The sequence below is a fragment of the Carlito syrichta genome, unplaced genomic scaffold (assembly GCF_000164805.1).
Source record: "Carlito syrichta isolate Samal-C Ts95f unplaced genomic scaffold, Tarsius_syrichta-2.0.1 Scaffold247529, whole genome shotgun sequence".
NCBI lineage: Eukaryota > Metazoa > Chordata > Mammalia > Primates > Tarsiidae > Carlito > Carlito syrichta.
The window spans coordinates 18,722-34,726 of record NW_007191625.1 but is presented as its reverse complement, the minus strand read 5'-3'; the positions used below and the strand labels follow the sequence as shown (position 1 = coordinate 34,726).

At 42.1% G+C, this 16,005-nt stretch overlaps 1 protein-coding gene across 1 annotated transcript in view; it reads left to right on the top strand.

Moving 5' to 3' along the window:
• The window catches only part of VSTM4 (V-set and transmembrane domain containing 4), a gene marked incomplete at its 3' end in the record, with an annotated part of 44,071 nt that overhangs the window by 14,339 nt on the left and 13,727 nt on the right, over positions 1-16,005 (top strand). Inside the window, exon 2 of the mRNA XM_008051961.2 lies at positions 7,825-7,893. Within this exon, the coding sequence (XP_008050152.2) occupies positions 7,825-7,893 (69 nt within the window). The remainder of the gene's footprint in view (positions 1-7,824; positions 7,894-16,005) is intronic.

The following is a 16,005-nucleotide window of genomic DNA, read 5'->3' as shown; positions in this document are numbered from 1 at the left end:
AACCTGTGGACTCAGGCAATCCACTTGCCTCGGCCTCCCAAAGTGCTGGGATTACAGGCTGAGCCACCGAGCCCAGCTGAGTAATGCATTTTAAGGTCATGTATTCAGTAGAGAGAGGGGAAGGGAGTGAAACATTAAATAATATTGGAGGGTGGCTTCTCTGGCTCAAATTGTCTCCAATTTCCAAGAATGGGAGTTGATCCCACAGACAGATACATCGATTTTTATGGATACCTGTTCTGAAAAATCGCTGTTTCTTGGAAACTGTATTCTGTATATCATATACATCAACATAGGTTATTTAAAGGTAAATTTTTGAGTCTTTTGTAGACAATACTTTGTGATAAACTCACTCCTTATGTTTTGTAGCTACTCTTGTTTCCCCTGGATTAGATTGAAGAGGCATAGGTTTAGTTTTGAGTTCTAGACCCTCTCCTGGTCAGGACAGGAAATTGAGGCTCAGGGTTTACCTTCTTATGTGAATCTTCTTTCCTAGGTCTTCTTGGACTCAATTTCCATCTTCTTTCTAGGAGTGCATAAGGCAGAGCTTCTCTAATGTGAAGTCTCTGGATGAAATTTAATTCCCAGTGTTGGAAATGGAACCTGGTGGGAGGTGTTAGGGTTGTGGGGGAGGATCCTTCATGAGTAACTTGGTGCTGCCTCACAGTGAAGAGTGAGTCCTCACTCTTATTTGTTTTCAAGAGAGCTGATTGTTGAAAAAAGCCTAGAACCTCCTTCCCTCACTCTTATTTCCTCTCTCACCATGTGATCTCTGTACATGCTGACTTCCCTTTGTCTTCCACCATAAGTGGCAGCTTCCTAAAAACCTCACCAGAAGCAGATGTTGGTGTCATGCTTCTTGTACAGCCTGTGGAACCATGAGCCAAGTAAACCTCTTTCCCTTATAAGTTGCTGAGCCCCCATTATTTCATTATAGCAACAGCAACACAAATGGACTAAGACAGCTGAGTAAGGTCCTGAGACCTAGAACTTCAGAATTTTCTGAGAGGTGAGCTCCCTAATTAGGCAGATCCCTGAACCCACCTCAAACATTTAGAGGCAAAGCCTAGGATTCTTAATTTTAATAAGAGTTCAGTTAATTCTCCTACACAATAAAATTTTAAACATCTTGGTCTTAGAATACAAATGAAGACAATGCTCTCTGAGGTCAAGATCTGTAGAATCTGGAAGAATATTTTGTACCAGCCTGACCAGCAGCAGAAACAAGGTGTCTCCAAAATTGGAGCCTGTCTTTCCTGCATCTTTGCTGCTGTCCCCTGTGACTTCCTTGCGTCTCTCTACATGCCAGGGTCTCTCTTCTCTCCTCTACTCTCCCTCAAATCTGACATTCTGGAAGGTTTTCTGTGCCAGGAATGTGCACCTCACTTTGGACATAACCTATAGTTGCATCTAAGCTTCATTAATTATAGAATGCCATGTTAAACGAACTGGAGGTACAGGTGAATAGGTGAGAGAGAATTTAGGGAGAAACAGCTTCCCAGGGCCTCTTAAAGTCTTTGGCCATCTCTTCTGTGGATGAATGAGGTCAGTCCAAATAAAGGGCATCAACATTCTCAGTTGATGGAAAGGAGGACTGTGGAAGAACCAGAGGCCTCTTGAAGCCCAGAGGGCATTGTCACCAGTCTTGGTGTGAAGTCACAGCCACAGCCTGTGAAACACAGTCTCACCAGGGAAGTTAGCACCAGGACATTCTTTTTAAGTTAGGGATCAAGCCTCTCATTTTTCACACCTCTGTGAGTGATGGTTTCCCCACAGGTCCCATCAAAGGAGACCTGACTGAGGTTCTTTCTTTCCAACCTGCTTCCTCCAGACACAAGCCTGATAGAATCAGTTTGTCTCAGTAACGCTGGGCTGCATTCTCCAGACTGTTTGATCTTGTGGCTACTTTCTTTCCAGAGGATCAGTGACGTGGTGGCTCTCACAACTTGCCCCTTATTCGATTTCATTCAACTCTGCGCTCCTGGACAGGGCCCAGAGTAACCCACAGCATCGTTAACTGAGTCACCAATTCACCAGAATGTCAGACAGGCTCTGTTCACTGGGTGCCGGGTTCCCAAGGAAATGATAAAGCAGTCAATAAGTCAGTTGACAAATTTCGCTTTTAAGGGCTCTTTACTCCTCTCTACTGTGAGCCTTAGAGCCATGGATAGGAGTCAAACAGAAATCAAAATGCTCAGTTTATTTCTGATAAAGCTGTATTGAGAAAGGTGGTTTGCCACTGAGGCCGAATTGGACTTCCTTCTGCTTCCCTGATCAGTTCTGCTACCTGTTCCCCTTTCCTCACCTCCCAGCCCAACCAGGGACCAGAGACCTGTATCCTGTGGGAGGAAGAGGTCAGGGTCCTTGCACCACCCTCCCTCATGGGCTTGCTGGACACAGGAAGGATAGGAGAGGAGCATGCACAGAAGTGGCCACAGGCTGGGCTCCCTGGGAAGCAGGGCTGACATCACTCCCAGCAGCTGGATAAGACCTTCCCAAGGGGGCACACAGCATTCACCACTGCCCCTTTCCTTCATGCCAGCTATTTGCTGGGAGACCAGTCTCAGAGCACATAGCAAGACAGAGGCCACCAGAAAGAAGGTCTTTATTACATTCCTCCCACCCTGAGAAAAGCTGTGGTCAGAAGCTCACGTGGATCGGGGGCTTCTCCTCACCCATCCAGGGAGAAGAGGGTGGTAAGTGGAAATCAGGAGGGGCAGGAAAAGTCAGACAGCATTATTGCAGTCGGGCTCTTTCCTTGGAGCAGATGAAAGTCCCATTCCTACTTCCTATGGAGAAAGCTCGAGCACAGAGGAGCCCACCATCATGAACCATAAGACTACCCATTTGCTCACAGACTGACAGGACTCACATGCTTTCTTCTTTAAGGGATTGGGGAGAGCACTTCTTCAGTCATTGGTGGCTGACAGGAGAGCAGGTTTCAGCTTCCCTAAGTTGGTGTATAGGAAGAGACAGCAGTTTGCTAGGAGAGCTTGCTTGTTGCCTCTTCCCAATCATCTGTGAGTCCAACTGGATCACAAGGTGAGGCCAGCAAAGTGAAAAGTAGATAGACTTTTTGACTCCTATTTAGAAGGCTACAGCCTTCTAATGGCTAACCTCATTGGAAACTGTTTTATGTGCTCTTCGATCAAGAGATTTGCATTTTATTTCAGCTTTGGCCCACATTAGGAATCTGTGGTTGGAAAATTTGCCACTTCTTCCTTAGTCTTGCAAAATGTTTTCTCGAAGCATTTCATCTTTTTCCAGCCTGTCTTCCCTGTGAGGGCCTCTTTTCCTCAGTGATTACAGGTTGACCAAGGTGAATTTCTATCAGCTGCATGCAGCTGTGCCAGGGATAGTGGTGCAATTTTCTACTACAAAGTCCTTCCTGTTGGCCTGGCGGTATCCCACAACCTTCCTTCTTTATAGTCTGTGGACTCAGACACGTGATATGACAATGTATCAAATTCACTTTGAGATAGCACAGGATTAGCAGCTGCAACAAGAGTGTTATGGCAGAACCTTGGGAAAATTCCTGACACTCTGGCAGGGTCCATGTAAAAATTTTTCTTTCTTGTAGGAACAGATAAGTTTATGACCAGTTTAGCTAATCATCAGATATCAAAGTGGCTGCACTTTCCCATAAAATAAATTTCTGCATTGGAGGAAATGAAGAACATCTAGTAATTCCTTGCTTTGAGCCCCATTAGTTTAGAATCCTGGTTTATTAGCTCTTTCAATATATGTCTTATACATAAATTAGGGAGAATTTATTATCTTCTATCCCAAATTTGGCAAAGGTATTGAATCAGGGACCCCTAATTTCTGCCCTGAAAGGTGAATAAAAGCAATTCAAAAGCACCTCCCATGGCTGGAACAGCAAGTAGCTCATGTGCACTGTAGAGATTTAACCACAAGTATGGAGAACTCTTTCTTGCTGGTCATTTGAACAATTGAAGATTCACACTCTGAGGCAAAAGGCTGACAGCAAAGAGCCACTCTAGACATGGGAATTAGAGTAGTAAATAAAATGGATAGAAAAGTCCTTGTTCTCAGGGAATTGGGATCCTTGTGAATAAAACGGGCTCACTAGGTCTCGGTGCTATTCAAGCCCTTCATACCTGTAAACCCCTTTAACCTTCACATCTACCCACATCATCACTTATCATCACCCTCATTTTACAAATGGGGAAACTAAGACACAGGGAAGTTAGATGACTTATCCGAGGTCACACAACTAGCAAGTAACAATTAAGTTTATTCAACCCAGCAAACATTACTGCCTGCCAAACTTTAAAAGGCTCATGTTCCACCCAGGGAGTCTGGGTTTAAAAACAGACTCTGATTCAGTAGATCTGGGGTAGGGCCTGTGATTCTGCACTTCTGACAAGCTCCCAGGTGACACTGATGCTGCTGGCTTATGGACCCCACATGGAGTGGTAAAGCTCTGAGCCATGATGGGCTTCCTTGACCTGCTGAAAACCAAGCTCCTTGGAGATGGGATATTTTTATTGTCCATGTCTGTGTTGCCTTCATCAGGACTTTCTTATCCTTGCCTAGAATTGATTAGTTAAAGCCATGAAAATCCAGCTACGTTGATTCAAAAGGGGGAGGGAACAGTTTAAAGGATACAGAGCTTGCGGAATGCAAGGAGAGTAAACACAATATATCAGGCCTCTTGGGGCCAGGAGTTCCATTGAGCCCTGTTCTCTTACCTCTCCTTCCTCTGTGCAGGTTCTTGCCTCTGCTTCATCCTGTTCGCCTGTTTTTCAACATGGCTATCCCACCCCACAGTCTACCAGCTCTTTCAGACCCATAACAGCCATCTGTACTCTGTTTCTTATTTTCAGTGCTCAAAGGCAGAGTCTGATTGGTTGCTCTGGCAGTCAGTGGATTACAAGGGCTCTGGGTAGGTTAAATTAAGCAGGCAGGGGAAGTTGGGCATGATGAACAAATTGTCTGACATAGCTTATATCAAGTGCAAGACCAAATATCCACTAAGAGTTCTTTCCTGGATGTCCAGACCGGCAGTCAGAAAGAAATAGATCATTTATTTATTTATCAGGCACCTATCATCTGCCAGGCAATATCATTTGACAATGATGGGGATACAGTGGTAGAAGTTATAGCCACTGGTTTTAAATAATTTAGTTCTAATGGGAGAGTTCTATGGTAAAGGCAAACTCACTTATAGCAGACCAAAGCCCTCCTTCTGAGAACAATTAGGAACACTGAAAAAAACCTATCTGCATTTCTACTTTCTGAATTACATACGTGTATTTCATAAATTTATGTGTATGACATAATTATATATATGTGCATATATATTTCAACTACCCTAATTTTTCTGTGAAGGATTAGCTAGATAGGTAGCTCTCATAGAGGACAGCAGTAAAGTGAGCCCATTGTTGGAGACACTCAACTCTTTAAGAAATTCAACCATATCTAAGCCATACTATTTGGGAGGAGCTATGCAGAAAGTGACCAGGATGTTTAGGAGTGAGTTTTTGGCAATTCTAATAGTGAGTTGAAATTTGGAAGGGTTGTGATAAATATGCCAGGCTTTCCATTGGGGAACACTAAAATACTGAGTAAACCCTAAAAGTAAGGGCAAGCCAGAAATAGACTAGACTATAAAAACTGAGACCCAGCATCTAAACAGGTCAAACTCTGACTGGATTAAGGTGATAATCTCTCTGCTCTAATTTCCTATCTGGAAACTAAATTTTATCTAGAGTTTCCATGATTTTCTACATATAATGTCTGGCATTTAGTCAGAAAAAAAAATCAAGCATACCACAGAATAAAATCCAAAGCAAAAATAGATAATAGAAACAGGTCTATGGGCATTGCAGATATGAAAGTTATCAGGCATAGATATTAAAACAGTATGACTAATATGCTTATGAAATTAGATGACAAGCTAGAGAAATTCATTCCAGAGCTGGGATATATTTTAAAAAATCAAACAAATAATGTAGAACTGAATAAAAACAATAAATGAAATTTAAAACTTTATGAGGGATTCTATTGCAAGTTAGACTCAGATAATGAGAAAATTAGTGATTTGGAAAATGACTCAATAGAAAATATCCAGTGCCAGGTCCAGAGAGATAAAAGGATGAAAAAGTCAGAATTGAAATCATAGCAATAATAATACAAAAGTTTGTAGGAAGGACAGGAATTAGAATTAAAGTTCTAGGCCATCTTTGCCATATTCCATGCCTCTTTCATCCTCCAGTCCAACTATACTAAGTCCCCTACATAGGAACTTTCAAGCTGCAAACTTTCAAAGATGTAAATGTTAATTCACATTATTTGAGGAGATATTGTTAGTTTTTGAGACACAGGATCCAAACATGAAGTTGTGTAAAGGTTACAGCAGCCATTCAGAATGCAGTCCAGTCTATCTTATCATGAGAGGAAAAAAGAGCAACTATCCAGACCTCACTGAATCATTTTTTTCAAGTGGGTAGATAGAATTGAATCCAACAAGGAACCAGAACCTGTGCCATCAGCATTAGGTGTGACTGAAATTGCAGTTTGTCCTTCATCTCTTATTGCTGATGATTCTTAAACTCTATCATTTCCCACCTCCTCCAGTTAGTAACCCTTCTTGCCTGTTCACTTGATACCAGCCCCTGTGTACTAGCTGTTGAACTATACTGTAATACTGTACTTTTCAAGGTACTGTACTATAAGATTTTAAATTTTTTTGGTGTGTTTTTTAATGTATTATTTTATAGCAAGTATTATAAACCAATTGCAATACAGTACTACATAGTCAATGTGTTAGTTGGGTACCTAGGCTAACTTTGTTGGACTTACAAATAAATTGGACTTAAGAACATGCTCTCAGAACGGAACTCATTCATCTGTAGGTGACTTACTGTACCTTTGTTTTTCTATTTAGGCCTTGATTCTCTTGTAGAGAGCTCTTTAATGTGGTAGCCACTGATCACATGTGGCTATTCAAGTTTAAATGAAATAAAATTAAATAAAATTATAAATTTAGTTCCTCGTCACACTGGTCATGTATCAGTTGATCAATAGTCACATGTGACTTTGGTTGCCGTATTGGACAGTGCAGATATAGAACGATAAGCTTATTCCCTGATATTTTACATTTCAGTTTAATTTTTAGATTTTTACTTATTATGATGATGTTGCCCTTATGCATGGAACCCTTCCATGGTTCTAGACTCCTTAGTGTAATGTTCAGGATTTTACACAGTGTGATTTAATTCTGTTTCCCTCCATATTGAAAATAGGCAAAGTAAATTCAGTGATCAACCACTAACTGAAAGAAGATAAAATAATTTCAATATCAGATACCTGTGGCTCTTTGGGACTATTTGGTGTAGAGAATGGTGCTCAGAGCACTGATCCTGAGTCACTGGATGACTTCAGGCTCCTTTAGGAATACTTGGGCAAGTACACTACAGTTTAAAAAGACTCTCACTAAAATGGTGAAATAAATGTTTTGGTTCTTAGACTTCCTATCGAGGAAATCTATTTTGCAAGTATGTGGGGCAACTGAAGCTTTTACTGAACTGAGTTCTGGCTTTGTTATTTGCTGGCTTTTAAACATGGGCAACTTATTTCATGTCTCCTGTGTCCCAGGCTTCCCAGTTGTTAGGTGTAAATCATTGCACCTCTACCCGACGTGTGAGTTGTGACAATTACATGCAGTTTTGCAAATGTGAAAATTACTTTATAAATATAAGTGCCATATATACCATATGGCATTATTTTGGGTTACTATGTGGGCAGGACCATAAATTACTCTACTTCATGCTACGCTGTTTCTTTTTTGTCTTACAGTGATTTCCCTTAAAGCTTCTGAAGACTCGTCTTTTGAGAAAAAGAAAGAGACATGGGCATTTTTTGAAGGTAAAGCTTGCATATTTATTTATTATAAGATGCAGCCCACTTTTAGACAATAGGAAGGAAATAGAGTAGGAATAAAGGACACTAACTTCTTAGCTGACCCTAACATCAAGTTGTTTTCTGGGTCTAAACTTACTAAAGTAGGATAGAAATCCCCCAGTGATGTTGCCCACAGTTTTGAAAGAGTAGAGGTTAAAGTACCAATCTGCATAATTTTTGTTTGTTTTGTTTTTTTCCCCAAAATTGCCTCCCTTAGGTGATACTAGGGAAGAATCTTCAAGTGATATAACAATGATAAGTACATCTACCGTGACTACATTTTATTTCAGGTTGCTTAAGGGAGTTTAGGCTTCTAGAAACTGTTTGAAAACCTTAAGCAAGTAATTTTCAACCCATGTTAGAATCACTTGGGAGATCGTTAAGAAAACCGATGCCTGGACAACATATCTGATTTAGTTGGAACTTGCTAGAGGTTTCCCAGATGATTCCACTGTGCAGCCAGGCTAAGAACCACTGCCTTAGAACAGGAGTTCCCAAACTGTAGTCCCAGAACAACATCTTCAGGATCACCTGGGAGCTTGTTACAAATGCACATCATTGGGCCCTACTCTGGCTTACAGAGTCAGAAGCTGTGTGTGTCGGGGGGGGCAGGGGTCATGCCCAACAATCTGGATTTTAGCAAGATCTCCAGGTGATTCTGATGCACACTCAGGTTTGGGCCTCTGAGCAAGATGATTTTCCTCCTCCAGGGGACCAATGTGTGAATACATCTTTGGTTGCCACAGTTATGAAGTGAACTATTGGCATCTAGTATATGGGAGCCAGGGATGATACTGAACATCCTATGATGTACAAGACAGTACCCACAACAAAGAATTTTGGCTCCACAGAGTGCTGAGGGCGAAAAACCCTGCCTTGGAGTAAGGAAAGTTCAGATAAATTATTGTCATAAAGTGTGTAAAAACTATGTCCATATGCAATGAGAGTACTTTGTGAGTTCTCAGGCAGAGCCTTTGATCAGTGAAAGACTGGTTGCTATTAAAAGGTGGGTCAGGCACGGTGGCTCAAGCCTGTAATCTCAGCACTTTGGGAGGCTGAGGTGAGGGGATTGCCTGAGGCCACGAGTTCAAGACCAACCTGGGCAACTTGGTGAGACATCAGCTCTACAATAAATCAAAAATTTAGCCGGGTGTGGTAGTGCGCACTGTAGTTCTGGTTACTTGGAAGATTGAGGCGGAAGGATTGCCTGAGCCCAACAGGTGGACATTGGGGTGGCCATGAACATGCCACTGCATTTCAGTCTGGGCAATGGAGTAAGACTTCAACTAAAAAAAAAGCATGGTCAGGAACTTTGAAAGAATTATGTTTAGTGAAGGCATTGCATTTACTGATGAGGAATGATCTAGCCAAAAGGATCTGAAGGGGCGGATGTGCCTTAGGGCCCCCCATCATCCTTTGTTAACTCAGTGGGTAATCTGGCAGAAGAAGGGCCAGGCTCATGGGGAGAGCACTTGCATTCAAGCCCACCTCTTCCATTAACTAGTTATAAAGTAGTGATTTCTAGCACTTTGTTTCTTACATAGAAAAATGTAACTGCAATTAGGAGCATCATTTGCAAACCATAAGGTGTTGCCCACGTAGGCCGCTAAGACTAATATTTTAGTTCTGTAGTGATAAATATTTTGTTTCTCAGATTGTACTTTATTCCAACAATGATTCTTTGCATTCCCAGACTTTTCTTCTGCACCTTTTGTAGCTGCCTTTTTCTTTTTGATGACCTTCTCCTAGCAAAATAATCCCTAGTACCTCCACTCAGCATCTCATTCAGGGGCTGCCCAGTCCTTAGCAAAAAGATGAAAGGGACTTTACTCTTCTTAGAATGAAGTAGTAGTAAAGGCAAGATTTACCCTTCTTACTGTTATTTAGTGACATTGAAGCAAACCCCATTTTGCCCTATGTCTCTGGAGCAGCCCTGTGACCAGGCACCGTGATGGTGTAAGGTTATGGATGGCCTGGGTGTCCCTAAGGGCAGGTCACTGATTCATCAAAATTTCCTGAGGACACTCTGGGCTCCAGCCCCTGAGTTTCTGTTTATTATATTAGGCAGGGATCAAAGAAATTCCTGGGCCAGAGGAGATTCCTATGCAAGTGATCTGAGAACTGTATTTTGAAAATACCATGGTACAAAAAATATATATATTTTTAAATTTTAATATCTGGAAGGATTACAGCATTTAGTCCTGACACACCTTGCAGCATAATCAGCGTTTCCAAAACACTTTGTATAATTAACAATATTTCATAATTCGCGTGTGGCTGTACAATGTCAGGGTTACTCTCAACCTAACTCTACATGAAATCCATAGCCCAACACATGCTCTCTTCTCAACAGAGAGAATCAGGCTCCGTCAAAAAGCAGAACATCATTCTCACTGTGTGCAATGCCTGCTTCCAAGCAGTTATTTCCAAAGCAATCTCTTTCTGTGATTTCCACAGCAGCAGCAGCGCCCATGTGTTTTGCTTTCTTAACCCAGCCACAACTTTGGCGAGGTTAGAGGCACAGTTGAAACTCCCTGGCGCACAATCCCAGGCCTTTTGCCCTTTTGTTCCTGGATTGGAGAGCTACAGTAGGGGTTGCGGACGGATATCCATCTTCCTGGGGCTTGGCTCAGCCTGGCTGTGAGCCCATTGTACAAAAGAGGCATTGATTGTCAGGCCTCTTTGTAAGATGCTGGAGTGAGTTAAAATCCCTCAGAGCTGTCGCTCAGGTATGTCACCCCAAGCATGATGGTATTACAGACTGGATTACAAGATAATATAACAGAAGCACACAGAATTTTATCGCCAGAACTACCATCTCCTAGGCTTTTTGCATTTGCCCTGGAAATATAAAAGACTCAGGGGAGAGTGGGGCTTTTTGACTATGTTGAGGAATGCTGGTGTCACCCTGTTTCAAAGCAGCACTGAATACCCCTGCCTGGATCATGGTTGCTGAGCAACAGGTGCCATTTACTTGGCCCTGGCTTAGTTGGGCTGTCAGGGAGGGCAGTAGCTGACATTGTGCACCTCTGTTTCGGCTTCCCTCCATATGGGTAGCCATTCTAGCCTGCCAGCCCACCATCTGCTTCAGGGAGGCCTGAGCATTTTCTGCATGGAGGCTTGCAGTTGAATCTAAAAATGGCAGCTGTTCCTTGGGAAATCTAATGGCAAAAGATAAAACTGCAAGTGAAGTCAGGACATATAACATGATTTTTAGAATTATTGAGGATGTGCAGATATATATAGTATTTTATTTTATTTCTTTAGAGACAGGATTTTGCTTTGTTGTCCAGACTAGAGCACAGTGGCACAATCATAGCTCACTGTAGTCTTGACTGCCTGGGTTCAAGCAATCCTCCTGCCTCAGCCTCCTGAGTAGCTAGGACTATACACCCAGCCAATTTGTAAAATTTTTTGTAGCGATGGGGTCTTGCTGTGCTTTCCAGACTAGTCTTGAACTCTTGACCTCAAGTGGTTCTCCGACCTCTCAAAGCTCTAGTATTATAGGCATGAGCCATGGTGCCTGGCCTATTTTAAAAGCTAACTCCAGATTTGGTTAAGTGCAGATGTTTTGTTAAATTTGGGCCTGAAGGTTTGGCTTCAGCTTTCTGACAAGTGTTGTTTGGCCTAGTCTGAGTTTTAAGACTTTTGAGCCTACATTCATAACTAGAGAAAGTTTTACATGAAAAGTTAAAGGACAAGTTGGGCGATAAGGCAACACTGGGCCAGCATTCCAACCTGAGAACAGTCTCCTGGAGCTGAGCAAGGCAGGGCTTTGCATGAGCTGACATAGAGGAAAGGTGGCCCTGTAGTTTTACAGGGTTGTCATTCTGGCTTCAGTGACTCAGAGTTTAACCTTTTTGTTTGCAAAGAACGTTTAGGGAGGTGGTTTCAGTTTTTTGAGCAGAAACAGCAGGTTAGATGCCTATTCCAGAACCTCAACAGTTATCTTTATGCAGCAAAAGGAATGTATGGAAGAGAGGACAAAAAAAACCCTCCAGAACTTTGGGGTACTACATGCTGCCTAATCAAGGGAAATCCAGGCATTTTTTCTGTGCTTTTTTCCTCCTGGAAGGGGATACGTGTTACAGTTCCTGAGGCTTCAAGAACACAACTGAGAGTGGCCACAACCGTTCCTGTGTGTGTGGAGACCCATATGCAAGTGGGAGGTACCTGCTGGCCAGTGTCCACAATTGGAGGCCTATGGGCTCGGCAGTGCAGCTGAGCCTTCCATACTGGCCAGATGTTTTATGATTCTGTTGCCATGGGTGCCTGTGAAGAGCCTCCCTTTCACCATGTTGAGGAAGCTGGGATCTGAAACTGTAGCCCAGGCTTCTTGAAGTCTCTCGCTGCCTCCCAGGGCTGAGTGGGTCCCGAGTGTGTACCCTATGTTACTTAGGGAGAATTGCCCACCACAGTTGTCCCACCTTGATTCCTGCAGTACTGGAATCAACAAGGGAGCTCAGGTAAAGAGGTGAGCTTATGGATCAGGCCACTTGGCTCCAATGGCTTGGAAACTTTCGTAAGATAGTTTTTCTTTCCTTTATAAGAATAAGACTGAAGCCAAACTTCCCTGCCTTTTGGGCTGGGGGCCCACATCTGCAGAATCCCTTCAAGGTTGATGTTGCATTCACCTGCCCCACATTCTGTCTGCCTGGCAACTTGACCGTATTGTTTACCATCCTCTCATGCCAGGATCAGCTCTTCAATCTTGTTCTGGAGTAGTTTGCTCAACAGTGTATAAATCTGAGACTGGCCATGTGTTTGCTATGTTTTGGTATCCTGTCATGAATCCTGGTCAGTGAACTCTGCTGTGTACCTCAGTTTGTTATGAAGTGTCTTGTCCAGAATCCAAGAGTCTCGTTGCTAAATTTTATATTGTTTAAATGGAGGCCTCAGCTTCTTCACAAACTCTGACCACCCAGCTATCTCTACCCTATTAATCTACAGAGCCATGCATTGTAGACATAGGCATCTATCTAGAAAGGCAGTTTTAATTTTAGTCATTTGAGAGAGTTTTCTCTACTTCTGCCTCAAGTACCTCACATTCCATGGGTTCCTTGGCCTCTCTGGTCTGGCTCTGTTCCACCATCCCACTGATATGACTTTCTTTCAGGACTTTTCCAGTAGCTTCCTAGTGGGAAAGCCCAGTGTTTTTCAGTAGTGGTGCTATTAGAGAATCTTTCTTACAGTGCATTTATCTTGGCTTCTAGAACTCTCACTCCAGTCCTTCTCAGCTTCCATGACTATCTCAGATCCCTCTGTAGGAGACTCTTCCTCCCTCCCACCTGCCTGCCCCACTCCCATAAATGTTGATGCAGATGCTCCTTTCTCCTGCAACCTTGTCCTACAGTACTTTCTACTCATTTTATTTTTAGTCCAGACTGCTAGGTTGCCAGGAACAAAAATCTACTCAAATTAGCCTGGGCAAAATATTGACCAACATAAGAGCACAGGAAGATCTCACAGACTCTAGGGACTAAGGTTGTGCTAGGCCTCCCTTAGCCCAGACCAGGGAGGGGAGAGTCAAAAGGAACCTGAATGTCTGATTCCATTTCATTCCTTCTTTCCTCTCATTGACCATAAGCCCAACCTCTTTCTCCAGGCTTGCCCTGGGAGCCAGCCACCCACTACCTCCACCGGCTTGCTTTTTCAGCTTGAGCACTTAACTAACTGCTTCTCCATGTCTCAAGGGCTTTACAAAGGTACATTTCTGTTGACTCAGCAATTCCATTTCTAGCACTTAATCTTAAGAACATACTGTAAGTAATGTGTTAAGATTTAAGTTCATGAATTGTAGTATTTTTTATTGTGGGGAATAGGTAGAAATACTTTGAGTGACCAATAGTAAAAGATTAAGTCACTGATGACATATTAATATGATAAACCTCTTCATATTTCTCAAAATGATTCTGAATGATTTTTTGAAAAGAACTTGTTGAGGAAATGAGATAAATAAAAAACCAAGTTGTGAAACTGTAAGATCTCCATATAAACATATATGCATATACATTTATAAAGTGCACCAAATTTTAACAGTAGTAATCTCAGGGTGATGGGATGGCTGATGCTTTTTTCCTCTATATATTTTTGTATTTTCTGTTATTTTAAATAGAATTCACTGCAGAACTCCAGTCCTTTTGGAAGAAACCCCTCTAGTCTCTCCAGGCTGAGATGGGTCCCTCTATGTGTTCTTGGTACTGGGCATACATTCCTACTGTTGCACTTATCATGTAGTCCTCTGTTTTGGAAGATAAAACCTTTGTGTGTTCATGTTTATATTTCTTATACTTAGGAGAGTACTGTACATAGTTGATGATAAATGTCTGTTGGCTGGAGAAATTTTAGTCATCAGAAAAACATTTTTGCTAAGTTTTCAAGCATTTGTTAAGTTCAAACATCTGTAACATGTTGCTTCATAGAAGGTTAAAACAATGCTTTTGGCTTTCTTTTACACTTTCTGAGTAGTTTTGGCATTTTATCCATGAGATCAGTAATAAAGTTCATCATTGGAGTTTAAGAAATGTAGGTAAGCCAGGCTCGGTGGCTCAGCCTGTAATCCTGCGCCTTTGGGAGGCTGAGGTGAGTAGATTGCCTGAGGCCGTGGGTTCAAGACCCGCCTGGGCAGCGAGACCTCATCTCTACAATAAATCAAAAAATCCGCCGAGTGTGGTAGCGCATGCCTGTAATTCCGGCTCATCGGAAGGCTGAGGCGGAAGGATCGCTGGAGCCCAGCAGGTCGAGGCTGCGATGGCCCGGAGCAGCCACTGCACTCCATTCTGGGCGACAGAGTGAGACTCCAACTCAAAAAAAAAAAAGAAAGAAATGTAGGTATATGGAGCCGGGTCTGGTGGCTCATGCCTGTAATACCAGATACTTGGGAGGCTGAGAAGAGAGGATCACTTGAGCCCAGGAGTTCGAGACCAGTCTAGACAACATAGTGAGACCCTTTCTCTAAAACAGTTAAAAAAAAAATTAGCTGGGCATGGTGGCCATGCATACCTGTAGTCCCACTGACTAGGGAGGCTGAGGCATGAGAATCACTCAGTCACAGGAGTTTGAGGCTGCTGTGAGCTGTAGTAGCATCACTGTACTCCAGCCTGTATAACTGGGTGATACTCTATCTTGTTATCATTATTGATTAACATCAATTTCTATACAAAAAACATGCACATAATTCCCTTGTAGCAGTTTGTATCCTTTACTCATTTTCTCCCCATGATAGCATTTTGTGAAACTGTAGTAAAATATCACAACCAGGATATTAACATTAACACAAGTCAGGATATGGAATATTTCTGTCACTACAAGGGACCTTTGTAGCCAAACCCATTTTCTTCTCATCCCCGCCACCTTTTTTAACCTCTGGCAACCACTAATCTACTCTCTATTTCTATAATTTTGTCATTTCAAGAATGTTGCAGAAATGTATTCATATAGTATGAAACATTTTGAGAAACTTATATTTTTCACTCAGCATAATTCTCTGGAGATTCATCCAGGTTGTTGTATGTGTCAATAGTTTGTTCTTTTTGTGACTCAATATGCCATGGTGTGGCTGGACCTTACTTTGTCTAACCTTCACCCACTGAAGGACATCTAGATTGTTTCTAATTTTTGGCTATCATGAATAAAGTTGCTATCAACATGCTAATACAGGTTTTTGTGTGAACTTAAGTTGCCATTTCTCTGGGACAAATGCACTGGAATACAATTGTTAGGTTGAAGGGTAATTACAGGTGTATCTTTTAAGAAACTGCCAAACTTTTTTCCAGAAAGACTAGCTACCATTTTACATTCCTACCAGCCAAGAGTAAGTGAGCCCGTTTATCTGCATCCTTGCCAGCATTTGGTATTGTCACTATTTTTTTGTTTTATGTTAGCCATTCTGAAAGGTGTGTGGGATATTTTATTGTGGTTTTATTTTGCATTTCCCTAGTGACTGAAGAAGTTGAAAATTGTCTCATGTGTTTATTTGCCACCTGTATATGCTCCTTTTTTGAAATGTCTCTGTGTGTTTTGCTCGTTTTTCTTTTCTTTTTTTTTTTTTGAGTTGGAATCTCACCCTGCCATCCA